The sequence below is a fragment of the Ambystoma mexicanum genome, chromosome 14 (genome assembly GCF_040938575.1).
Source record: "Ambystoma mexicanum isolate Mex_15411 chromosome 14, UKY_AmexF1_1, whole genome shotgun sequence".
NCBI classification, from domain to species: Eukaryota; Metazoa; Chordata; class Amphibia; order Caudata; family Ambystomatidae; genus Ambystoma; species Ambystoma mexicanum.
Window position 1 is genome coordinate 632,714,076 of NC_090940.1, and position 18,651 is coordinate 632,732,726.

The 18,651-nt window shown below is 44.6% G+C and overlaps 1 protein-coding gene across 2 annotated transcripts in view; it reads right to left on the reverse strand.

The window, feature by feature from the left end:
- The window catches only part of CDC42BPB (CDC42 binding protein kinase beta), an 867,880-nt gene that overhangs the window by 164,601 nt on the left and 684,628 nt on the right, over positions 1–18,651 (reverse strand). The window contains exons 22-25 of one of the 2 annotated variants that reach the window (XM_069638110.1): positions 17,057–17,107; positions 4,791–4,883; positions 734–811; positions 425–530 (exon numbers count right to left, since the gene is read on the reverse strand). In XM_069638110.1, coding sequence (XP_069494211.1) covers positions 425–530; positions 734–811; positions 4,791–4,883; positions 17,057–17,107 — 328 coding nt within the window. The remainder of the gene's footprint in view (positions 1–424; positions 531–733; positions 812–4,790; positions 4,884–17,056; positions 17,108–18,651) is intronic. The other variant, XM_069638111.1, reaches the window with a different exon arrangement.

The following is an 18,651-nucleotide window of genomic DNA, read 5'->3' on the forward strand; positions in this document are numbered from 1 at the left end:
AACTCTGTTCACTGCCACCAACCTGTCCTAGACAGGTCTGAAAGGCATAAAGAATGCTGCCATACTGAAGCGAAAAGTGGGTGCCCCATAACCCTGCAGCACTTCAATGAAATGTGAGGTGTGCTACAGGAAAACATAGGAGGCACAGTTCCCCCGCCCAAACTGGTAACCCTATGGATTGACCAGTGCCTCAAAATAAATCAGTCAAGCCAAGCAGGTAACGGAATCTAAAAAGGCCTTACTTACCTCCAAAGTCAGGCAAGGTTCAAAACATAGGCACTATGCTGGGGGTTCCATTGGTGTCAATGGAAGTTACACAAAACACCCTTTTTACAGGGTTGAAAGTCTTCTAAGCAGAGTTGAACACAAATGCATCCTTTCTAGTATAAGAAATGGAAATAAGATTGCAAGTGCAGCAACTCACCTTCGCATGCATAGCCCTGTCGCACCAAGCCCACCATGAGAGACGTGCAGTGAGTGCATTGCGTGGGGCTGGAAAAGGACTTGATGTTCAGATGGTGGGCTTTTGGCTAAAAGAAGAAACAGGGGTAGACCAAAGCACAGCAGGTCAGGCCTGGTAACACATATGGAATGTTCATGTCAAAGAACTCATTTTGCAAAAAAATAACTCAGCTATCCCTTTTCTACTAAAATCTAACAAGCAGATGCTGATTTGAAAATAAAAACGTCAAAGAGGGATGCAGTATGAGAAAAGAAGAGAAAATCTAGTTACCTTGGGGATGGACAGTGAGATTGAAGAAAGCGTGCTGGAGGAAGCCGTGGGTACCCTGGGCTGGTTTCGGGATGGATCCTGAATGTTAACAAACAATGACATTCAGAAAGAATGCTCTGCCAGGAGGGCATGAAGCAGTCCAGCGACTGAAAGTGTGAACACATGCTAAATATTACCAATAAAAGATTAACAGCAGTTGTCAAGCAACATATAGAACCACCCCATCCCAATGTGGCAACTACCAAGCACACTAGGTTCGGGGCTTCCCATAAGTCACTGAAGTCTGCCGCAGTCCTTTGATGCATTCCCTTTGACCAATTTTAAGGCAGATAAACGAATGTTTTAATGTATGCAATGATCTTGTATATAATGACATTTATAATAGTATCATATTAAGAATGTTTGTAAAAAATCAGTCTAATGGAATTGCAGGTTTGAATGTATGTTATTGGACAAAAAGGTATATTAATTACCTAAAAAAGCGAAACTTTTAACAATTCTTAAAATCAATCAATACATTTATGTCAGATATATTGCAATTCATAAAACTCAATGTGAAAAACATGTGGTATCCAATAAAACATCAGTGGCCAACAGATACATACATCAAAAGGAAAATCAAAAATGCAAGCAATAAAATCATCAAGCTTGATGCTTCGGCTCCAGGCTGAATGCATCTCTTATAGATAGTAACGATAAAAAGGCAGGACGCCATTGCCTGCAACCAGATTCAATAAATAATGAATGTAAATGGAGTCTCCGTAGATCCTTGTAAGTGGCACAGAAACCAGCATATGAGGCAGGCTCTAGACAGTGCCGCAAACACAGGTAGCATATGTGGAAGAACTCCCGGCCCATCTACTAGTGACACCACCTTGCTCAGGACAGGAGGGATCTGTCTGTTAGGTTAGATTTTCATTTCTATGCTAGATATTCCTTCACCTGCGAGACCCCCCCAGAGCGTTTTGCTGGGCTCGGGGATTCTTTTTCCATGTTCCTGGGTGAGTGGAAAACTTTTTCCCACTTCCCCTGTCTTTTACTCTTTTTATGGGTGACATTTGTATGTCTCTCCATAGAGTATTTCTGAATGTATCTTTTTTAAGTTGTGTTTTTAGTACCACCATACACAGGCAAAATAAGAAAAAGAAAAATTTTCTTCTATGGTCTAATTAAATAATCAAAATACAAAAAAAGAATGTACATTTCCTAGTTAACAAAAATAGAACTTTCCCATATTATCATAAAAAATACATAGTCCATTGTAGCTAAAACGCTGTACATTAGGATTCTACAAGACTCAAAGCCAATGTCCTTGCTCTATTACTGCCTGCAAGTCTTCAAAAATGAGCACCAAAAACTTTGGAAAACCCAAGGTGATCGATGTACAGGTGCTCATCATAAGCCTACTCCAGAGACTAAGGAGCAAAACCTCGGATATATAGTGCACGTAGGGACCCAGAAATTAGAGCCTCGATTTTCTCACAGTAGGGCATTCCAATACAACATGGTATAAGGACTCCAGAGACTCGCTCTTACAAAGCCTGCAAGTTCTCAACTCTTTCGGAACGCCTAGTTTCGCTTCAGTAACCTCAAGTGTTGGTAAGCAATTTAACCTACATTTTAAAAACCAACCCTGTAATGTTTTTGAAGGGAATTTGCAAAGGTACGGTCTGAGATGTATCCTCTCCTCTAACTTTTTGGGCATCTACCTTCTATTGTTGCAGCACACAGCACTTGCTGTGCAGTGATGCTGGGTGCCCTAGGGCTTCCCTTTGTATTCTCTCTTTATTTTCCTTGTGTGAACTACTGTTCCAAAAGCTAGAGACGGATTTCCACCCTTTACATTTGACATTGTGAGACCAGCACACCCCACCTTATGTGGCATGCTGGGGAGATACATAAGATCAGCTGTTCCAGTAACATTTCTGCTGCTGTGACAAGCTGCCGATCATCACTGGTGGCAGTGGACATCCTTTTATGACCTTTGTGTAAATATTACACGCAGGCCATCAACCCAGCCGGGGTAATGCATAGAAAGGTCTCCATTTTGCTAGAATGGTGGCTTCTTTCTTTTTTTGCCATTTTTAGTGTGCTTGTCCTTTCTTGGTCCTCCTTCTGCCGTCCTGGGTGGGGGAGGTCAGCTTGAAGATTCGTCTTCGGTGGGAACCCTTTGTGTAGCCCGCTGAGGCTCCAGCGTTGCTGATAAGGCAGAAAACGAGGGAGTAGTCCGAATCTCTGCAGCCCTTTGTCTTCTGGTGTGCCTGAGCGAAACCAGTTCTCACTGGAGGACTGGCTGTCCTGATTGGACAGCCACCCGCCCCATCCTGTAAACTGCAGGGAGAGTTTGCAGAAGTTGTGTGTGGGTTCCTGTATAAATGTCTGATTCTGGAAACTGAAGACAATCGCCAAAATGCAGGTGAATGCGAAGAGGAAGTTGAAGGGAAGAGGGCTGTAGCTGATTCCAGAGACCGGAGATGCCTGCTGTGTAACCACAGCCTGTTCTGACCCTTTCTTCAATGTAACCTGGGAGTCCTGCAGACAACGACTCCGACCCTTGGACTGGTGGGACCAACCAGTCTTGAAAAGACCTGCATTTCTTGCCATCTCACGACAAACCCGACATCGAGCTGTGACCTTACGGGGCTGCAAACCGCCAATACCCTGGGACCTCGAGCCAGAGTGCAGTGCAACGTCTTAATTCTGATTCTCACTGAAACTTTGGTGAACTCCTGCTGGACCTCCAGAAGCAAGATTCAAGTCCTTGAAGGCCCCTGAACAGAGTGCTGGACAGAGACAGCGAGTGGAATCTGATCAGTGATGAACATTCTTCATTTGGTACCTTGCAAAGGGCGCCAAATCCACAGAGCCATGAGAAGCACCGAAGAATCCTTTGTTGGAGGCCTTTCCTGTCGACTGTTGCTGCAAGTTCCCATCCAGTGTCCTTTCTTCCATCACCTTGACCAAGAATCCAGAGACCCGGTTCTGTGCTGCTGCATTTTGAAGGCATCCGTCTGCAAGCTCTTCTTCACTGCTGAGGTACTGTGTGGCTGAGGGTAGTACTTATCTAAAGTCTTGTGTCGCTCCTGTGTAGCTGAGTGGGTGATTTGTGTGTTTGGGAGTTCACCAATACCGTTTGCCCAGGACTAATGTTGGAATGTCTCTAGTGAGCCTTCCACCAAGTCCCTGAACACTCTCTACTAACTCTAAAGGCTGTACGTACTTGTTCGACGAGATATCCCCTGGAACCCTCACTTTCCTGCATATGAGCCCTATCCTGACCTGTCTACAGTTGGCTCCTGGACCACCAGGGTCCCTCCTTTGCCTCCGAGCGCACTCATGCCCTAGAATAGGGAAGGACTCAAGTATATGGACTCTGATTAGAAAATATAACAAGTGTTGCAAAGTACTTACTTGTAAGGGTGCTAGTGTGTAACTTTGATTCCTGAAACGCTAATTTTGCCAAATCCAACTGGCATCCAGGTGTTGAAAACCCCTGAGGTTAGATAACAACTGTCCATGTTTTCATTCTTAAAGCACTCAATCCTCCATCATACACAAAACAAGGTGTAGAGGCTCCTAAATATTAATGCAAGTATTTCTGAGCAAATACAAATGCACATGTGGGGTTTGAAAAACTTCTATCCTACACTCGAAAATACAGATTGGCGCCAAGGGTACAGGCTGTGGCAATAGTACACCCTACTGATTATAAACAATAAGGGGGGGAGCTTGACATTTGGGGTGTTGCTTTCATGCTGTCCAGACACCGGCTTAACTGGGCATGATGGTGCTGTGACATCCCACCCCTACTTCCGAGCACAGAGGCAACATCCAGAGTATGTGCCAATCCTGAATGTCGGCTGTTTCGATTCACTGCTTCACTGCTTTGCTGCTTTGCGGGTAACCAGGCTTTAGATATGACAGAGCGTCTTGCGAGTCAGTCTTTCATTTTAAATCTGACAGTTGATTCTAGTGGATGGAGCCAATGAGGACAGTGTAAGTGGATCTGTCACTTGAGCAAAGTGCTCGTGGTGCAAGAATCAGGTGATCGCCTTACCTCGGAATGCTGATCTGGAGTCAAGGACACAGAAAGCGAGGAGGAGAGTTCTGGCTTGGAACCTTGTATTTCTTGCTCACTAACAGAGCCGGTCTGAGGGAGAGGAGAACAACATTAGTACTTAAGGCTGCAACTATCAACATACAAGAAACAATGCATGGCTTGTAACACTATCCTTGTCCTAGTTTGCTCTTAAAACAAGCTTCCACCAGTCAAACTATCTGAGACAGGACGACACAGGCTCCGTCTAATGGAAACAGCTGTGTAGGTAACAAATGAAAAGGCACACATTCATACACACATACACCCACACGCACACCTATAGATACATTCATACACTTGTGTTAGGTTTACTGCAAAGCCATCAAATACATGACACACAACAATGAAAGGAGGAACAGAAGAGAAAAGATGATCATTTGTGGGTCTGGTGCTATTAAGAATGAAAAGAGAAGTGGGGGCCAAGCTAACTGAGCTCCATGATGAGCACATCATCATCCGGTTCCAGTGAAGGCTTTCTTTTCTGGGCCATTTCTGAGATGACGACTGGTCTTCAAGTTGCATGCAAATGACAACAAAAGCAGCAACGCTCCTGAGGATATGATCTTTTGCCAGAGAAGAGGGCCAATGGCCAGATGGTGACAAACTAGATGGTGTTTCATAATGGCACCACTATATGTTTATCAGAGGATACGGAGGGGTTCCTCCCCACTTTGGGGCCAGCATGTGGATCTGGGAAGCAAGAGAGATCTATGTCTGTGTACAGTGGGAACAATAAGTTGGGGGGGGGCTCTGTGTATCTTATTGACACCCTTAAGCAGACTGAGGCTGTATTGACATAGTAGAACTGGGTCGTAACCCCAAAAGTCCTGTTAATATGCAAATGCAACATCCTAAATGTAAAGGGAAATACAGGCTGTGAGAATGCTCAAAACGTGAGGGGTCCATGTTGTTTTAGTGTCCCTAACATTTTGGGCTAGGCCTTGTTTCTGCTGCATCCAAGAGCACCTTTTAAGTTGCCTACTACGCGGTTGAATGGCAAAGCAGTGCATATGTGAATCATATTAGTTATTGTTTATGGGATGAGCTTCCTGTTATCCTTTCTCATTAAACCTTTCCTAGGGAATCTGAGCAAGTTGAATAATAACGAGTTATGTCTTTAGCATTAGTCAAATAAAAATACAACAGTTGCAAAAGACGTGTTCTGGTGTGAACTCAGCCTCGGGTTGAGGCACTGCCAAAATACTGGACTCGGGCTTTGGATCTACTGAAGTCTTAAGACTGCCGAGTTCGTGGCAGAGTGGCTTGGTAGCAAAAATAATACAAGAAATTACTTCCCAAAACTGGGGTCACTGTTGCATGTTTTTCTATGAGGATCTCTTGTACCCAAGTGAGATGAATGTCCTGCAAAATAACACATTCTGTCCTTGGCCTACCTGAGTAATGAGGACAGTAACATCTATGAATGTGGTAGTTGCAAAGTTATGTTTCCCAGTGAGGAAGCTGCAAGGTCTGGGAACGGTCTAGGGTGCCAAGATGTCTGGTGTCATGGGAACAGATGCAAGTGTATCTATTATTTTTGGCAAGAGGTGCTGATATCACTTTTGCACTAATTGCCCCATTAGGTCATTTGCCAGGGGATGGATTTGGAAGATCATGTGTAATGTACTAACAAATAGAGTAGTGTAATGTATGCTGTTCTTTAGGGTGTAAATAGGGAGAATAGGGATTTGCATTTAATGTCTGTAATACATTGTAATTTTGTGGTTTTTGTCTTTTAATACTCTAGCCCGATGTGGGCGGGTTGAGAGTTCTCAGCCTTTTGGTCACTTGAGACTGACTGGACTCCCGGGTCGATAACTGAATTAATAAAAGAGCTGTTTTTCTGCAATTTGTCCACCTTGTTATTGTTTTCTGAATGTATTGGAGTAAAACAGCCCTGACACAGCAAACCCCTCTCGTTTGGCTGCCTAGAACTGTGGATCATGCCCTTCTTCAATAAAAAGGGAAGGCAGCCTATTAGAAAAGCCTTTCCTTTTGTATCCACTTCAAATGGGATCTCTCGTATATCTGCTGAATATTTGTTGACATGGACATGAATTGTAATCTTTCCAATCCTCGCATGGATTAGTCTCTAGGGCTCTCAGTGCAGGTTCAAGTTTGTTTACTCCATAGTAGTTCTCCATTTATTTTCCTGCACACATTGCCTTATGCGAAGTGTGTTAGGAGCACTGTGTCTCCTCTGTAACTTTATTTTTGATAAGTTTGTGGTTACTTGCATGATGTGTCCAGGATGGACTAGTGGCAGCGGATACTTTCGTAGTGTTTTCTTTTTTATAGCCTTGTGCACTTTTTCATTTTACCGCTTAATGCCAATCAGGGTACCATATATTCTAAAATGGCCTTGCCCTGGGATTTTCACTTGTCTTTTAGCCATCTTGCATTTTGACCTTCTTCCTGCCTAGGAGTAGCTGGATTTTCCATATCTGGTAAGCCATTTCCTGGGGAAATCTCCAGCTTTCGTGGGCAAAGTAGCGTCCTGTTTGTGTCCAAATGTTGTGGGATGACTCTTTCAAATCTGTCTCTCTCTGGACCCAGCCCACATCCACGACAGGTGCGTCTGTTGCTGGGTAGTTGCAGCAGCCAGACATCCAGGATTGGACATCCTCGGTCAGTTTCAATGGTGCAGATCCTTGCCAATGATGTGCTTGGTGGCAACTCCAGCCAAATACTAGACAAAACAAGGACTCTTGCAGCCGTTCTTCAGATCATCGTTGGAACCAAGGCACATACGAAGGAGAGAAGCACACTGAAGACCGACGTTATTGTTGGAAGTTCACCAGCAGCCCTTTCTTCACTTGCCTGGTGGAGCCCTGCCACACTGACGATTTCTTGTAGACCTTCAGCAGTGCTTCAATCCCTGGACCGGTGGGAATAACCAGTCCCAACCTCTGCTCAAAACACTATTAAAAGTATATGCACACATCACAGTTAAGTAACACAACTGTCCGCAGAGTGATGCGGGTGTAGACAATAGAGGCAATCCATGTGCCCATCTCCTTAATTTCTTTAGTCCGCACGTGGCACACGGGCGGAACAACGCCTTTCCAGACATTGTAAAAGAAAGACTCGCAAAGAGCAGAATTCAACCTTGTACAGAGTAGAAAAAACACGAGGTGCTCCCGCTACTTTGGAGACGGTTGAAAACTGAAGGGAGCTGCGGGGGCGGGGCTATTTATACCCTACGTCCTATTGGGTCATGCGTAAGCAGCCCAAAAACGACGTAGATAGGACACAGACGTGTCAAAATTTTTCCTATGGAAAGCGTCTTAATAAATATACCGAGGGTTCCCAGCCTGACGACGAGGAATATTCTAAGCATGTGAATCCATGAAAGATCCATTGCTGGAAAAATAGCTGAAGTGGAGGGGGTGAATAAAACAGTTAAGAAAAAAATTCTAGAGGCCTTAAAATGGCTTGTACGCCTTAACACATTAGTACAATGTAGATGTGTTAATTTAATGTGGCTATGTCCCAGTTAGTTCACAAGCTGTGAAGAGGTAGTCTACCAGTTACCAGGCGCTAGATTGCTGAAGGGAGGGTACTTGACAACATGACTCCAATGTGTTTGGCCTGGTAAGGTTTCTACTTTTAACTTAAGGGCTTCACAGCCAATAAAGTCAACATGGATAGGGGAAAACAGATAAGGTTGTGGCTCACATAGGCAAACATCCAAGGACCACAAAGAAAATGGCCAGATTTCATGGCTTAAGAAATCCATGGTAGGCAAAACGCTCCTTTTCTTGGAGCAAGTGTCTCCAAATGTTATAAAAATGTTACACAGGGGTACCACCAAAGGAAACATACACAGCTGCCACCAACCTGTAAGTCTGACACTTTCTGGATGAGGGAACTCGCCCAAGGACAACATGGCACACTTTACAGTATTCCCTGGTAGCTACATCGGCTACTTTGGTCAGTATATCAAAGGTGAGTTGCAGTCATCAGTGAGGCTTTCAAAAAGAGCTTAGCTATTCACAAAAGTAGATCAAGACACAGAAATATAAAAAATAAAACAGATCTTGAAAAGGTGGGAAAAGGGGACAATCTGCTGTAACAACAGAATCAAATTCAGTCTTCCAAAAGGTGTTTATTAAAACCACTAGGGTCAAGTGGGACAGAGTGCTATTTGGTGAAGGTGGAAACAGCCTGAGGTTTTTTTTTTATGTTGTTTCTTTTTTACATAGAATAATGTGGGTAATTCTGTTTCTGCAAGGGAGGTCTGCTAATCAGAGTCCCTTTTCATAAATGCTCCATGGCAAAACTATAGTGCACACATGTCTTTGCTGCGACAGCTGCCTGGCGCCCTCAGCACCAGCCCTGCAGTGGCACAGAGCAGCATCAAAGGTCACAGACATTCCTGACAGCTGCTAGAACACAAAGGACCTATAGGCAGAGGTATTTTTTTTCATTGTCTGCACCTCTGATCTAAATTGTACTAATCACGTAATATAGTTAGACTGGTGGCAAGTAAAAATGTAAACATAAACCATACCTAGTTGTGGCACAGAGGCTGCTATAATCACACACACAGCAATCTGATATCACACTAGTGTCCACTCTGTGAGCAGGGCCTAGATATGACAGGACCGATGGATATTAGTGTCTGGTCTGACTGTTTCCAAAGCTGCCAGGTGTGACAATGGTCAGGCTGCTGCCCTTGTGATGCTCCTGCAGAAGGAGCAACACCATCCTCTTAGGGTACAGGCACCTTCACCAGGAGGTCCCCTGGGAGCCAATGCTTGAAATGAAGCACTGCCATAACAAAGCCACATTCAGACCAGGGTGCTGACCAGTGGAGATCCTTTTAAGTCAGTAGACATGGGAAGGGGCAGAGTTAGAGTAGACAAAAGGGAGAGATGGCTCGAGAGTGGTGTCTTGCCATCTTGGTTTCTGTTGGGGCTCACTCCCACCTCATTTCCCCACATTTCCTGCAGACAAGGCACTCTGTGTGCAATGTCAGAAGGCAAAGGGCCCATGTTACAACAGCGTGGATTGGACGAAATCCATGGGACATTTTGCTTTTATAAGAAAGTTGGCATCCCCTCTGTGCGTGATTCATCTTTGTCCTTTCAAGGCCAGGAGGATTCATTGGATCTCTTTTGGGAGTACAGTCTAAGCCACAGCTGTCAGAGAGGTGGACAGACAGCATCAAGGCAGAAGCAGGCTCAGTCTCATAACCATCCCCAGGGAACAGTGGGTGTGGCACGTCTGCTAGCTGCACTAAAACCAGGACCCTGATCACTGGAAAAGGACCTATTTGTAGGTGCCAGCCAACTTCCTGGAGTGCAAGTGCGGAACTGAAGGACTGTCTTGGAGACCCTTGTTTGGGACTCCCAGAAGTCTCCAAGCATATTGGAATTCTGTTTCATCATCTTGAAGACCCCTTCGAGCTGGATTGACTATGCTCGAAACACTTTGAGCTACCAAAGAACTACAGGGCTGCTTTTGGTACTGTATACAACTTCAAAGCACTCGTTGGACATGCCATCCGGACGTGGGCATGACCCATTGAAATGGATCAACTAGTCTCAACCCGATCATGGGCTCAATATCGTGGGCGTAACAGAGTTGATCACAGACTGAACTGCTAAAAGCCACTGACTCGTCTGTCTCGAAAGCTGAACCTACCCAGTAGAACAATTGTCTTGCCGCTGAGTCGCCATTGTTTGAGCACGGAGCCAAAATCTTCTAAATGACCCAAAGCCGACCGTCACTGGAGTCACAAAGATTCTAAATGTCTCAACATCGGATTGACTGTAGCTGAAGTGCCAAGAAGCCTGGTTCACCACTGCTGAGCATCAGACGCAAGAATTAAAGATATTGTATGGAGGGAATGCCCCCAGGTCAACTTTCTGGGACCATAGTGAATTTTAAGCCCTACTTCACTACTTTTTTTCCAGAATAACCTATCCTTGAACATTGACATTGCCCAATCTGGTTACCTGAACATCTCTGTTCATCACCTCAAAGTGCCCTTTCACAAAATGATGCATTCTCTGTACTTCGTTAACAAGAGTGAGTTTTCAAATACAAAATTCTGTTGTCATTCTTAGTTTCCCAAAAAAGTTATTTGCTTTTATGAATTTGCCAGGATTCAGTCCCTCCTATGATTAGCTTGAATTATATTGTTTGATTAAAGTACCTATATTTTTATAGAACCTTAACTGGACATTATTTTATTTTGGAACTATTGCACTAAAGCTGTTTGGGTTGCTACAGTTTTCAGCTCACACCCCCCTCCTGAAGATGTAGCCTGCGCTACCACACACTAAAAGGAGGTATACCTGTCTGGCCTCGCCCGTTTCCACTTCATGATTGGGATCGCTACTGGTAGTGTGGGGCCGAGTAGGCGGTTCAGCCACTACTTATCCCTATACTCTTGAAGAGCAGAAGCAATTTCAGCGCATCAACCAAGTGCAGAAAAATAGTTTAAAAAAAAGAAAAAAAAGAAAATACTAAATAGCGGCCTTTTCCAGCTCCCACAAGTCTGACAATGACAACATTATTATTATTGAAGGTGAATTGTGATCTTGACACGCAATCACTTTCGTGGGGCACAGAAAGGACACAGTAGCCACTGCAGCCTCCCTGGTGGCCACCATTTTCGGTTTTCGCTCATAGGGAAATGAGACGTCCTCAGCCCCATTCAACAGCCCAAGCTTCACTGCCAGATAACGAGCACTGTCTAAATGACTATATGTGGTTTGTGGTATACAAACATGTTACTGTTATGGTGACTATTGTGACAAAAGAAACAATCAGGGAGCCCAGTGTGCATTACATGCTCAGAAGGGTGTCACATGCTTTAATCACAGTTAAGGCATATTTCAAATATAAAAATCAGTGGTCATTCTTAGTTTCCCAAAATGCTCTATGCTTTTAGGAAAATGACCAAGATTCGGTCCCTCCTGTGTGACAGGGATCTGATCCTGCCAAGAGGACATGGGGACCGCTCATCCCTCTCAGCATGGGACGGGAGGTCTACCATGGTTTCACGCACAGTGTGGGAGTTGGGAGGGCCCTAGTCCCTGTCCTCTCTGCATGTGCTGCATGAGCCCGCATGTCTGAAATAAGTACCACCTCTTCACTCCATTTCCCAGAGGACACGGTCGGGGAGAGGGGAACGAAAGAATGAACAACCCAAACCGGAGAGAACCAGCAAGAGAGTTTGAACAGCGCATTCCCCAGAACAAAGTAGCACTTTCAGCGATCTACGTGACACAGACCAGCAGTGTATCAACCACGGGGCAATGAAGCGGTTCAAACAGCAAAGAGGCTCTATGCGCAACAGAAATTTCATTTTCCTGCAATGAGGCCGCAGAGCCATCCATGCTGCAAGCTGGCGGCCCCAGCGCTCTATGTGCTACGGGCATTCAGTTCACCTGCGACCATGCGGCACAACAAAGTGACCATCACAATGCTCAGAATATTACTGTTTGTGTTGAGAGCGGGCAGCCATTTCTGAATACTGATGGACCCATATACACAATGGGTGTAGGGATGCACGCCTATTATATGTGTTTCCATACCAGTAATCCTGCCCCTGGGGGGTGGGAGGGAGACAGACCGTGGTGGTGCAGGGAACCAGCTGAGGTTGTGAGCCCATGGAGTGGTAAAAGGGGGCACAGAAAACAAGAAAATGTGGGTTGTTCATGAGGAGGTCAAGGGAGAAGGAGGATGAAAATATCAAGCAGAGTAAGGACGGTGCACCGAAGCCTGAAGAAAGATTGCTGAAGGAGTGTACAAAGTGAGATATTGGCTAGTGAGGTAAAGTATCACTTGTATCTGAGTGTGCATGCAAGGAATGACAGTGAGACTAGCAGAGAAGAGAAAAAGAGTTGAGAAGGGGATTCGGAGATTGAAAGGCAAGTTACTGTGGGTGAAAGTGGAGTGTAGATTGGTAGTGTGGAGAGGGGAGAGTAGTGGAAATGTGGAGAGGGCGAGAAGTAATGAAGTGGACAGGGGACGAGAGTTGTGGTAAAGAGGAGAGCACGAGTAGTAAGGGAACATCGGAGGAACAGAAAGACAGAGGGGTAGAGAAAGGCGGGTAGAAGGTAAGGAGAGAAAGGATAGAACATCAGGGTGAGAAGGACAAGGGCGTGAAAGGAAAGGACCAAGTAGGATCAGAGTGTCTGAAAGGCCCCTATTCTTGTACAGATGACATTGTGGAAACCTATGTTAGGATTCACCCAGAATCCAAGGGTCTGCAAACTATGGCTCTCTCTATGTTTTGGCCTACTGCTCCCAGGATCCCTCACAATAGACTATGTTGGCTAGGGCTGGCGGGATATGTAGTCTGAAACATCTGGAGATCCAAAGGTTGCAGACCCATTGACCTATATTGTTCCCAGAAGGAGTTAACTAGAAAGGGCATTTGCCCGTAGGCCATTACGGGCAGAAGGGTAACACCCACTGCCTAAAATTCTTTCAATTTCTAGAGACCACTCTGGGGTTGGGAGACGTTAGGGAGGGGATCACCCACACTAGACGAGAGAGGGACGGCCCTAAATCAGCCTGTTGTCAATGTTTCTAATAAAAACCCTTAGGACCGTTTTTTTAAAGTCCACCTATATTGGATTTAAGAAAACTATTCCTAGGGCAATACAGTGCTACAACTTCTAGTATACGCCTGTACAGCTCAATGTTAGGGTAGCAATGGCAGAGCAGTCAGGCTTATCATAGGAGGGAGAAAGGGCTGTAGGATGGTACAAAGAACCTGTAGCATACATATGGTCCAAAGAGACACTTATAGACTTTAGGGGTTATGTAAATATAATGGTTTATTTTATATTTACACAGGCAAAGAGAATTATTTAGAAAGGTAAGTGTTATCATAAACAATAAACACAGTATACAAGCAATACAATACTTCTGGTAAGTAAAGCACACTACAAAAGACTTTCAGAATAGCAGTATCCAATTCAAGTTAAGTAAAACCCACCTTGTACTAAACTATGCCACTTACTCTGTTTCAGGAATAATACCGTTACCCTACCAACATTAGCAAGTAATTAACACTTACAAGAGTTCCTCCACAGAGGCCTTAAGCTTTAGCAGTCCTTCCCTAATCTAGAGCATGAGTGTTCTCAGGGGCAGAAGGGGACACTGGTGGTCCACTGGATAGGGCTCAAACTGTAGGAAAGTCAGAGTTCCAGAGGATTTCCCATGTAACAAGTAAGTACAACACTTTGTAGTTGGTAAAAGGGTTCAGGGACTTGGTAGAAGGCTCCCTGAATGCGCACCAGTGTTAGGCCTGGGTGAACGTGTATGGGCGAATTCCCAAACATACAAATCACCATCCTAGTCACATAAGAGCAACAGAACGACTTTAGGCAAGTATTATCTCAAGTTCCACAGTACCTGCAATGAAGAAGATGATGTAGGCGGACACCCTCACGATGCAGCAGCAACATACCCGTCACTGGATACTTGGTCTTTAGACGAAAGAAAGGACACTGGAAGGGATTTTGCAGCAGAGTTGAGTGGAAAGGCTTCCAGCAAAGGAATCTTCGTTGCTTCTCGTGTGGTTTTGCGCCCTTATCAAGACAACAGATGAAGAATGGCTGTTGTCTGAACGATTTGCCTCGCCTCGCGGTACTGCCTCGCCTCGCGGTACTGCTCTCCAGTGAGGGGGCTTCCACGAGTGGAATCTGGAAGGAGTCCACCAAAGTTTCAGAGAGATTCATTCTTCAGAAGACGATGTACAGCACTCAGCCCTGAGGTCCCAGGGTATTAGTGGTTTGCAGCCCAGGAAGGTCACAGCTCGTTGTGGGATGGCTCGAAATGCAGGTCTTCTTAAGGCCGATTGGTTCCCACAAGTGCAAGAGAAGGAGACATCGTCTGTGGGGCTCCTCTACCGCATCGAAGAAAGGGTCAGCACGGCAGCGGTCACTCAGCAGGCATCTCCGGTCGCTGGCAGTAGCTACAGTCTTCCCTTCTTCAGATTCAGCTCCAGTGGTCGACTTGTCTTCAGCCCAAAGCTCCAAACCATTTATGTTACAGACATTTTACAGGAACAGTGAGAAAGGGGATACTATGTAACCCCTCAGCATCCACATAAGGTGGGGTGTGCTGCTCTCACAATAGGAATTTCAAAAGGATACAAAGTATCCTCCAACCTTTGGGAACCTTAGTTCTCACAAGAAAAATAAGAGAAAATAAAAAGCCCCAAAGAGCTCACAAGCAGCACTGCACAGAAAGTGCTGTGTGCTGCAAAAGTAAATTATAGATGCCTAAAACGCTATAGGGAAGTATGACTCCAGAAATAAAGTAAGGAGAGACATAAAAATGACTCCCATAGTTACAGTATAAGAAAAGGTGAGTGGGTGAAAAAGGATTCCACTCAGGAACATAGACAAAAAATCCATAAGTCCAGCAAAAAGTGCTGCGGGTCACAGAGCTGAAGGAGATTTGGCATACAATGAAAAATCTTTCCTTACGATCAGTCTTCGAGAGTAGGTGTGTTCTTGAGGCCATCTGTGAAATCTGCTGCTGCCCCTCCGCTGCACTTGATTTGGTTCCTTGAAAACATGGTGTACTGCTCGACCTGGGCTGGGGTGTCACCCCTCAATCCTGCCCACATCACTATGACCACTGCCCCGCCACGCACGAAGGAGGGTAGGAGGGATTTCCCAGAGTAGCTTTTGGCCATTTCCAGCAACGATAACATCCAAATAAAGATGACATCAAACTATACAGTAATATGCAAATGTTAAGACAGAATTATATTGGAATTAGACACTGTCCAGTAAGAGAACACAGGCACTGTAAATGTATGAGTAGATGGCGTAGACCACAAATCAAAGTAAATATTTACATGTCATTATGGTGGCAGACAGGAGTCTTGAATTAGACAGCTCCACATATCCCATTTAGGGCTGGTGGGTGCATATTTGGTCCTGCATGTAGAAGACCAATGACAGGATGGATGGAGAACAATCCATCAGGGGGTGGGAGTTAGTCGAGCGCATGGCAAATCAAAGCTACGCAAAGTTCTAGAAGTGAAGGGAGTGTGAATCCTGTGTATAAGCTACACACACAGATTACAGGCACAGTAGCCAGCAAGTTAGGACATCAGTGGGACACTTCACAACAGACGAGAGTAACCCGAATGTGCAACTTCACCTCACAGATCATGTTCTCAGCCCTTCTCCTTCGCCAACCTCTAAATTCTCAGTTACACTGCCTCTGTCACATACAAACCTGATTTTCACGGCTCATGTTTCTGAACACATTTGCATTTGTTTCAAGTTTGGCAGGAATTTGAATGTGATATTTTTCGGAGACGTGCACTAATAGTGACAAATGTAGATTAGGGCGTTTGTGGAGATTGAATACTAATAAGGATTAGTGCTGGTGGGAGAAGATAGTGTACAAAATGTGGTGCACCAGTGTCAAGCCGAGCTCAGTGGATGAGAAACACAAGCATGACTTTATTCCAAACATCATCTATCCACAAAACATCCACTGGACATTCAGTGAACACAGCTATTAAACTCTCAATCATATTTAGTTAAAAAGTACACATTAACAGGCTAATCTTTACAATTTCAAAACTCTACATAGTAGAAAGAGCTAAAACTTCAACTGATTGAAAATGAAATTGTCAATTATCGTAACATTGCAAAGATGTTCATAAAGGCTAATTAACTGATTTTCACATAGAATCAGGGTGCTGGATACATTTTGGAAGAAACACCTATGAACTACAAGCGCAAAGAGGTGGAGTCCTCCAATTGCAGGCTCAGCATTTCTCCTGAAACCAGGGATCAGTGTGGGTTGACGTCAGAAGGACCCTGAGAATGCAACAAACTTACATTTCTCTACAGTCGTTAACTGGTGACAAGCAGCCTTCGTAGCTCAGAAATGCATTAATTGTAAGCAATGCGGATTGTGAGCAGATTGTTACATGAAGATAGCGTACCTGGAAGTGGCAGGTCAGGTCCAGGAATGCATGTGTGTTAACATGATTACGACTAGTTCTCTAAATGACTATTGGTAAGTAGGAGGGTACTGTGACTCTTACACGGTTCTAAACACAACACCTTCACTAAAACTAGAATCCCGGCAGCAGACTCTAGCTAACTATGTAGCCGGAAAAGGGAGGGATTCAACCAAAGATAAAAGCTGAGTTTAGGGATGGAGGTTTATCGTAAGTAATGAGGTTACGGGTCTGGGAGGAAAGGTTGCCGGCGAGGACTTACTTCTTCCCAAAAGGCTAGTAGAGAAGATGCAGATGAGGAGGACACAGAATCCTTGGGTAGGAACAGATTTAAGGAACAAAAAGCATCATTTATCAGCAGATGGCAGTATGACGGGATTGTGTCACAGAACTGTTTTAACAACAGCTGGAGCTCACACAACAGATCAAACAGCTCTGGCACACACACACTAGCATGTACAAAAGTGAAAAAGAGTACAGTTCACGTGAATACTTGACAAACATTGATTTCATCCAAATAAAATGCTTTATATGGGCCCGAAACGCAAGCGTCCCTCTACTGAGAAAAGAGCAGAATAACTAGTTCTATGGGCTGGTGCCAATTAGAAGGTCTACAACCCCCCTCCAGCACTATCTGAAATGTCGTCAGGCCTAGTACGGTAGTTGCCTGTCTGTTCCCATTTCCTTCCTATCTGTGTTAGCCCTTGCACTATCTGAAATGTCGTCAGGTCTAGTACGGTAGTCGCCTGTATGTTCCCATTTCCTTCCTATCTGTGTCTTTGCCCTTGCAGTATCTGAAATGTCGTCAGGCCTAGTATGGTAGTCGCCTGTCTGTTCCCATTTCCTTCCTATCTGTGTCTTAGCCCTTGCACTATCTGAAATGTCACTAGGCCTAGAACGGTAGTCGCCTGTATGTTCCCATTTCCTTCCTATCTCTGTCTTAGCCCTTGCACTCTCTGAAATGTCGTCAGGCCTAGTACGGTAGTCGCCTGTCTGTTCCCATTTCCTTCCTATCTCTGTCTTAGCCCTTGCACTATCTGAAATGTCGTCAGGCCTAGTACGGTAGTCGCCTGTATGTTCCCATTTCCTTCCTATCTGTGTCTTAGCCCTTGCACTATCTGAAATGTCGTCAGGCCTAGTACGGTAGTTGCCTGTCTGTTCCCATTTCAGATCACCTTGGATCTCCTGCAGGGGTGCGTGAAAGAAGAGCGCCTCAACATTCCAAGGAACACAGCTTGGTGCACTTTTAAATAAAAAGCAGACGTAAAACTAGATATGTTTTAGGGTTGAAAGCATGAACATGACAAAACGCATAATGTGTAAATATATTGGAAAAAAATCAATAAAACAGTCCTCTGAGACCAAACAGTAGATGGAAAAGAGTATAATAACAGGTACCAAGCTAGCATTGGCCAGCAGTAGTGAGACCACCACATCCTCCGGAGTAAGTCAGGGTTACATCAAACTTAACATTGGAAAATGCAAGATTCATAGCAAATTTGGCAAAGATTCACCAATGTTTAAATGTAAAAAGGAATGCTGTGCACCATTTTGCACAAGGATTTCCTTAAAGGCTGAACAATGCTCAATGTAGCTTTTGATATTTTTTTGGGTGGTATTTTCTGGCATACACGTCAGTCTTTGTATGATTAGTAAAATCACATCAGTCAAAGGAAGATATTTACATTTGAATACCATAAAGGGTATTACTATTTCTGGACATGAACAGGTGGTGCAGAGACTAAAAGGAAGGACGAGCTACAGGAAATATATGCCACCTAACATGTCACACATGGGCAGAAAGGCCCCAGGAGATAACTAAACAAAGCTTGTACCAGTCAACACACATCCGCAATC